At 39.5% G+C, this 8911-nt stretch overlaps 1 protein-coding gene across 4 annotated transcripts in view; it reads right to left on the bottom strand.

Moving 5' to 3' along the window:
• Positions 1-8911, bottom strand: part of CDKL3 (cyclin dependent kinase like 3) — a 112338-nt gene that overhangs the window by 81611 nt on the left and 21816 nt on the right. For all 4 annotated transcript variants that reach the window (XM_037739914.1, XM_017532388.2, XM_037739913.1 and 1 more), the window contains exon 4: positions 3886-4064. In XM_037739914.1, the coding sequence (XP_037595842.1) occupies positions 3886-4064 (179 nt within the window). The remainder of the gene's footprint in view (positions 1-3885; positions 4065-8911) is intronic.

Here is an 8911-nt window from a genome sequence, read left to right as displayed (position 1 = left end):
CAGCCTGACCAACATGGAGAAACCCCGTCTCTACCAAAAATAAAAAAAGTTAACCAGGTGTGGTGATGGGCACCTGTAATCTCAGCTACTCAGGAAGCTAAGGCATGAGAATCATTTGAACCTGGGAGACAGAGGGTGCCATGAGCTGGTATGCCACTGCACTCCAGCCTGGTTGACAGAGCAAGACTCATCCTAAAAAAAAAAAAATCAAATCATTTTTAAATGAAAAAAGGCAAGGCTAGTTTTGTTGTTAGCAATGGTTTAGTGGGGTTTTTTTTAGAGATAGAGTCTCGCTATGTTGCCCAGGCTAGATAGATTGCAGTGGCTATTCATAGGTGCCAACATAACACACTTTGGCCTCAAACCCCTGGGCTCAAGTGACCCTCCTGCCTCAGCTTCCTAAGAAGCTGGGACTACAGGTATGTGCCATGACACCTGCGTGGCCAGGACAGGATTAGTTTTGACAAATCTACCCGTAGTAATGAAATAGGATAATATTAGTGAAAACAGAAACTGGGTGAGGAATATATGGAAGCTCTCTAGACTATCTTTGCAACTTTCTTTTAAATCTAAAATTATCCCAAAACAAAGTTTACTAAAAAACAAGAAAAAAGGGCTAAGATGGCTATAAAAACAAAACAATAATAGTAAGTGCTAGCAAAGACAGGGAGTAACTGAAACCCTCACACTCAGCTAGTGGGAATGTAAAATGGTACAAACAATTTGGAAAACAGTCTGGCAGTTCTTCAAAGATTAAACATAGAGTTACCAAATGACCCACAATTCTAACTCCTAAGTATATACCTAAAAGAAATAAAAACATATGTCCATACAAAAATGAGTATACAAATGCTCATAGCAGCATTACCCATAATAGCTAAAAAGTAAAAACAATCCAAATGTCCATCAGCTGATGAAAGATAAATAAAAAGAGGTCTATCCATTCAGTGGAATATTATTCAGCCATAAAAAGAAATAAAGTTCTGGCTGGGCATGGTGGCTCATGCCTGTAATTCCAGGACTTTGGGAGGCCGAGGTGAGCAGATTACTTGAGGTCAAGAGTTCAAGACCAACCTGGCTAACATGGAGAAACCCCAGCTCAGCTAAAAATACAAAAAATTAGCTGGGCATGGTGGCGCATGCCTGTAATCCCAGCTACTCAGGAGGCTGAGGCAGGGGAATTGCCTGAACCCAGGAGCCAGAGGTTGTGGTGAGCGTGCCATTGCACTCCAGCCTGGGTAACAAGAGCGAAACTCCATCTCAAAAAAAAAAAACAAAATTAGCCAGCTGTAATGGTGCATGCCTGCAGAAGTAGGGTCAGGTGTGGTGGCTTATGCCTATAATCCTAGCACTTTGAGAGACTGAGTGGGGAGGATTTCTTGAGCCCATGATTTCAAAACCAGCCTGGGCAACATAGGGAGAGCTCATCTATATATAAAAGATAATAATAAAATTAAAATTAAAAAAGAAAAATCTATAAAAATAAAGAATAGTGATTGCTCAGGGTTAGGGAGTGGGTTTGGAGGTCTGGGGTGTCATAGACAAAGGGTATGGGGTTTTTACTGAGTTGATGAAAATTGACTGTGGTGATGGTCATACATATCTGTGAATATACTAAAAACCACTGAAATGTACTTCAAATGGATGAATCATATTATATAAAAATATCTCAATTATGCTGTTTTTAAAAACAATATAATATGGCTAACACTAGGCCTGGGGCAAAAACATATAAACCATGAGCCTGGACTACTATCTTGTCAGTAAGGTCACAAGGAAAGTATCAAATTCTACATACTAGGTCCTTTTAAAAGGACTTGGGAAGCCGCCTTGAAAAGGCACCCATTGATTTTTGGACTTCAATAATAACAATAATTGCATCCAGGTTTAGACTATGATACCCAAAAGTATGGTGCTTTGGCATTACACATATTTTGAACTGAAGGAGATTAGAAGGGCCTCAGAAACAAAATGTCTCTGAACTTCTCCTGTCCTCCTTTCTCCCTCAAGGTGTATCACAGAAACCAGCATTTCTCTTCCCCTTGCCCACCTCTGGGGCAACTAGAATTCCTCTTCCCCAAAGCAAGCCATAAAACATAGAAAGGTCACTCTCTGATCTACCTCCCTTGATAAGACCCTCATTCCAGAGAGCTCCTTCCCACCACACCTGGAAGGAAGGAATGGAAAACAGGCGGAAGAATCTGAACAAACAGGCCTTGCTGTGCTTATTACCATTAGATCTTACTCCTTTTGCCCAGTCGTGTTTCTCTACAACTATCCACTCCTTTCAGCAAATTTAGCATAAAATCAGACTGTGTTCTCCCTGGGTCTTTGGGTTTTCATTTATGAAGACTTCTATGTCACATAGAACTTTGTTAAATTTGTCATGCTTGCTAACCTATCTTTTGTTATACGAATATTGGCTGTGAAACTTGTTATAGGTAGGCAAAAGGTATTATCTTTCTGCCCTGATAATTGCAATACATTGAAACTCATTAAATATGTTTAAGTTCATGAGTTTATAATGATATTTCCAAAAAAATTAATTGGTTGCCTTTGGAGGTCACCTTTTGGAGCCAATTCTTTAAAATGTATGAAAAAAAAAATCAAGTACTTACCCAGTTTCTCCATGTGAACTATATCATTAGGTAACCAAATAAGGGGAAATGTCTATTTATAAAAGTATTCAAATAATAAATTTTAAAAAGATGATAAAGTTAAAATAACACCATTTTAGACGTCCCAATGAAGTGATGGATCTAGTCATTAAGCATCAATGCTTACTAACATCACAAAAAGAGACATTCAAACATGTGCCCTCTGATGAAAGAAAACAGTAATACCTACAGTCGTGCCAAAGGGATTGAATCTCAGACTAATCTGCATCAGCTGCCTATTTACAGAAAATACAAAGGACAGATAAACACATTGAACTCCTCTATGGGAATGCAATCAACAGCATTTAGATTGTGAGAAATTCAACAAAACAAATGGTCTGAACTCCTCAACATGTAAGCTGTAAGGGAAACAAAGGGATAGAGGAAATTCCCGTCATTTAAAAGATAGTTTAAAAACATATTAGGCCAGACGTAATGGCTCACATCTGTAATCTCAACACTTTGGGAGGCCAAGGCAGGTGGATCACCTGAGGTCAGGAGTTCAAGACCAGCCTGGCCTATGTGGCAAAACCCAGTCTCTACTAAAAATACACTAATTAGCTGGGCATGATGGTGGGTGCCTGAAATCCTAGCTACTTGGGAGGCTGAGGCACAAGAAGCACTTGAACCCAGGAGGTAGAGGTTGCAGTGAGGCGAGATTACACCACTGCACCCTAGCCTAGGCGAAAGAGTGAGACTCCATCTCAAAAAAAAAAAAATCAAATCTTGGCCGGGTGTGGAGGCTCACACCTGTAATCTCAGCCCTTTGGGATGTGGAGGCAGGTAGATCACTTGAGACCAGGAGTTCAAGACCAGCTTGGTCAACATGGTGGAACCCTATCTCTACTAAAAATACAAAAATTGGTCAGGTGCTGTGGTTCACACCTGTAATCCCAGCACTTTGGGAGGCCAAGATGGGCAGATCATCTGAGGTCAGGAGTTCAAGACCAGCCTGGCCAACGTAGAGAAACCCCCTCTACTAAAAATACAAAAATTTAGCCAGGCATGGTCGTAGGCACCTGTAACCCCAGCTACTTGGGAGTCTGAGGCAGGAGAATCACTTGAACCTGGGAGGCAGAGGCTGCAGTGAGCGGAGATTGTGCCATTATAATCCAGCCTGGGCAACAGTGTGAGACTCCATCTTAAAAAAAAAAAAAATTAACCAGGTGNAAAAAAAAAAAAAAAGAGATAACTAGGAAAGGCTGGCAGGGTCCCAAAATATACATACTTTCCATAAGAAGTATCTTTTAGTACTAATTCTGGAGCTCTATACCAGCGTGTGGCCACATAGTCCGTATAAATGTCCCCAGGAGCTGCCAGTGTTCGTGCAAAACCAAAATCACAGAGCTTAGTAATTCCTGACTGGGATACTAAAATATTCTCAGGTTTTATATCTCGATGAATGATCTAAAAAGCAAACAGCATACAAAATATATTAAAATGAGATTTCATTATCCAGAATCTCTCAAAATTTATACTGAGAAAATCTAGTTAATTAAGATAGTAAAGCTATTTCCTTACCACATGCAAAGGGTTAATTACACAATACAAATATAGTTATATGTTTTCAATTCTTGTCCTATCATCTCAAAATAAAATGAAGCTAAGAAAACAGGCATAATACTAAAACGGCAAATCACATTCCTATAAGAAAAACCAAAAGAACTTCATGATGCTGGGAGCGGTGGCTCATGCCTGTAAACCAAGTACTTTGGGAGGCCAAGGGAGGAGGATAGCTTGAGGCCAGGAGTTTGAGACTAGCCTGGGTAACAGTGTGAGACCCGTTCTCTAAAAATAAAAAAATAAATAAAAGAAAATTAAAAAGAAAAAAAGAAAGAAAATAACTTAATGAAATTTTACTTTCCTTTAACCTATGTCCCACTCTAGTTCCTGTCCTTTCATGTCCTTCACAGCTAAACCTCTTGAAGACATTATCTGTACTCATAGTCTTCACTTTCTGACCCAGTCACCCAAGATAATGTAACCTCCTCTTTTGCTCCTACACTGCATTAAACTTCTCTAGCCAAAGTCGTACACATTTTTGCTACATCCAATAGCCACCTCTCAAGTAAGATAATCGTATCTTACTTGATTTCTTACTGTAAAAATATTGCCAGCTATTCCTCCATTCCTGGTTTTTGGGACCCAAAATGTTCCCAGTCTCCTCCTATCTACCTGGCAGCTCATCTTTCTCTGTCTGTCCCTAAAATACAGGGTCCTTGTCTTAGGCTTTCATCTCTTCATACATATCATGTTGCCTGGTCAATTTCACGTACTCTCTTTTTTGGGGGTGGGAGGGCTACTTTTGTCACTTGGTTATAGCAACAACACTCTTGGGCTTCTCCCCACCTATTGGCTGCTCCATCTCAATCTGATCAATTCTTTTTAAGAAATTATTTTTTAAAGAGATAGGGTATTGCTCCATAGCCCAGGCCAGAGTGCAAAGGCACAATCAAAGCTCAGTGCAGCCTCAAAACGCCTGGGCTCAAGCAAGGAGCGCTGAGGCAATCCTACCACCTCAACCTCACCTCAACCTCCTGAGTAGCTAGGAGTACAAGTGCGTGGCTGTAGTTGTACAGTCTGCAGTATCAGGATTACTGGCTAATTTAAAATTTCTCTGTGTGGAGACAGGCTCTGGTTATGTTGCCCAGGTGATCATGAGTGCTGGGCTGAAGTGATCTTCCCGCCTCAGCCTTCCAAAGTGCTAGGATTCTAGGTGTGACCCACCACACCTGGCCTTAATTGTTTTTTAACATTTTATTTTAATTGATAAATTAAAATTGTATATATTATGTGCATGTTGTTTTGAAATATGTATACATTGTATAATTAGCTAAATCAAGATAATTAACATATGCATTACCTCACATACTTTTTTTTATAGTAAGAACACTTAAAATCTACTCTCAGCAATTTTCAATATAGTCATTGTTATTAACTAGTTACCATTTTGTATAATAGATCTCTTGAACTTATTCCTCCTTTCTAACTGAATTCTTGTATCCTTTGACCAACACCTCCCCAACCATCCCATTCTAGCCCTTGGTAACTACCATTCTACTCTCTGCTACTATGAGTTGTGCTTTTATAGATTTTCTATGTAAGTAAGATCATGCAGTACTTGTCCTGTGCATGACTTATTTCACTTAACATAATGTCCTCCAGGTTCATCCATGTCATCACAAATGACAGGATTTCCTTGTATTTTTATGGCTGAATAGTGCTCCATTGGTATACATACCATATTTTCTTTATCCATTCATCCTTAATGGACACTTAGGTTGATTTTGTATCTTGGCTATTGTAAATAATGCTGCAGTGAACATGGGAGTGTAGATTTCTCCTTGACATACTGATTTCATTTCCTTTGGATATATACCCAGTAGTGGGATTGATGGATCATATGGTAATTATATTTTTAATTTTTGGAAAAGCCTCCATACTGTTGTCCATAATGACTGTATTAGTTTACATTTGGCCCAACTGTGTTATGGATTCTCTTTCCTCCCTGTCCTTNTAAAAAAAAAAAAAAAGAAAGAAAGAAATGAAGTACTAATACATACTATGTTAAGTGAAAAAAGCTAGTCCCAAAGGACCATATATTACATAATTTTCCTTTTATGAAATGTTCAGAATAGGCAAATCCATAGAGAATGAAAGCAGACAGGAGTTTGTCTAGGCCTAGAAGGGTTGAAAGGACATGGAGAGTTATTACTAATGGGTACAGGGTTCCATTTGGGGGTGATAAGTATGTTCTAAAATTGACTATGATTGTGGTTGTACAACTCTGTGAATATACTGAAAACCATTTAACTGTACACTTTAAATGTCTGATTGTATGATATATGAATCATATCTCGAAAAAGCCTAGATTAAACTAAATGGATGCACATTTGGGTGATAAAATTATCTTTAAAATGCAAGGAAATGGCCAGGACTGGTGGCTCACACCTGTAATCCCAGCACTTTGGGAGGCTGAGGCAGGAGGATTGCTTGAGGCCAGGAGTTCGAGACCAGCCTGGGCAACATAGCAAGACCTGTCTCCATTATTTAAAAAAATGTAAGGAAATGATTACAATAAAAGTCAATATTGTGGTTGCTTTGTAGGGAAGGGAGCATGTTACAATTGAAGTAGGGCACACAAAGAGTTTTCTGGGGTGGTGGGCAAAATTCCATTTTTTGATCAGGTGGTAGAGCAATCCATTTGCTATGTGTGATATTCTGTGTCTGTGTTTTCTTTTACAACAAAAAGGTTTTTAAAAAGGACTCACTAGCAAATTTGTTTCAAACACAATGTGAAATCTCCTAGAATCCAACCTTACCATGGGCAAGGCACCAAGTTTGGTTATGCAGAATACAAGAGATGATGCTGATCCTCAAGGAACTTAATTTTTAGTGGGAGGTTAATAAAAAAGAGCTAGAGAAAGAAGTAGCCCATGTTAATATTAACTGGCACAAAATTTACAGATAATGTACCAAAAGAGGTAGAATAGGATTGAGGGGCTAGGGAGTGTATCAGAAAAGGAATTTAAGCTGTAGCATGAACAGAGGGTAAAACTGAGAAGGGAGATCTTACGTAGGCTACATTATGCCCAGAGGCAAAAAAGAAATAAAGAAAAAATTTTGAGGACTTTGAATAAGAGTAGATAATATAGGCTGGCTGCAGTGTCTCACACCTGTAATCTCAGCACTTTGGGAGGTTGAGGCTGGTGGATCACCTGAGGTCAGGAGTTTGAGAGCAGCCTGACCAACATGGAGAAACCCCGTCTCTACTAAAAATACAAAATTAGCTGGATGTGGTGGCACATGCCTGTAATCCCAGCTACTCGGGAGGCTGAGGAAGGAGAATCGCTTGAACCCGAGAGATGGAGGTTGCAGTGAGCCGAGATAGTGCCATTGCACTCCAGCCTGGGCAACAAGAGCGAAACTCTGTCTCAAAAAAAAAAGTAGATAATATTTATTGAGCATATATCACATTATTTAATCTTCACCACAAACCTATGAAGTGAGTCCTATTATTATTTCCATTTTATAGGTGAAGTAACTGAGGCACAGAGACAGTCTGTACAGTATATCAATGGTAGGTACAGTTGAAAAGATACCCTGGGGAATGGATTGTGAATCCAGACCACCTGGGCTAGAATCCTGGTTCTGTTCTGCTATTAACCAGCTATGTGACTTTAGGCAAATTACTTTATCTCTGTGTCTTAGTCATAGGGTTGTTGTAAAGATTAAATTATTTGATGTATATAAAGCATTTAGAACAGTTTCTGGCAGAAGGTTAAAACCCATTAATATTACATATTATTATAACAGAATAATAATTTCTAGGAAAAGCACATGAGAATTACCCCCTTCAAGTTTTCTATTAAATCTGGTATTAAGTTACATACTTTTACCTCTTTATGTTCAAGATTGATTTTAGGTTGCTGTTTTGTGCTAGACCAAGATCATGCTACTTTTGAGGCACCTAAAACAGTACCATTTTTAAATAATTTTTCCAGGAAATACGCGGCAGTTCCTACTGCAACACTGGCAGAGTAAGGTAAATGATTTCAAATATTTGCAGAATGTAGAGGCTGAAGATAAACAGAGGAGGGAACTCTGCCAAGGGTATGGCACAGCTTAAAGCAAATATAGATACACTCTGAGGGATGTCTGCACAGGTTTTCTGGGGCTGTGGCCATTCAACCCATAAGAGTTGAATGAACATAGCAGCAGTAGTAGCCAGCATCGCAGGTACCTATAGGATCTGTTACATTACCTTTAAAGGTGTCCCTCTTGTTAGCACCGACCTAGATGCAGAGGGCAGAACCTGTCAGTATTAGGGGTGATGGATATACAAGAATATACCAAGGGATAAAAGAGATACCTAGGAGGCTGGGCACAGTGGCTCACGCCTGTAATCCCAGCACTTTGGGAGACTGAGGCTGGTGGATCACCTGAGGTCAGGAGTTCGAGACCAGCCTGACCAATATGGAGAAACCCCATTTCTTCTAAAAATACAAAAATTAGCCAGGCATGGTGGTGTGAGCCTGTAGTCCCAGCTACTTGGGAGGCTAAAACAGGAGAACTGCTTGAACCTGGGAGGCGGAGATTGCAGTGAGCCAAGATTGTGCCATTGTGCTCCAGCCTGGGTGACAGAGTGAGACTCTATCTCAAATAAAAAAAAAAAAAAAGAGATAACTAGGAAAGGCTGGCAGGGTCCCAAAATATACATACTTTCCATAAGAAGTATCTTTTAGTACTAATTC

Source organism: Cebus imitator, unplaced genomic scaffold (assembly GCF_001604975.1).
Source record: "Cebus imitator isolate Cc_AM_T3 unplaced genomic scaffold, Cebus_imitator-1.0 Scaffold76, whole genome shotgun sequence".
Taxonomy (NCBI): domain Eukaryota; kingdom Metazoa; phylum Chordata; class Mammalia; order Primates; family Cebidae; genus Cebus; species Cebus imitator.
The sequence above is the reverse complement of the archived record's forward strand: the minus strand, read 5'-3'. Positions and strand labels throughout refer to the sequence as shown.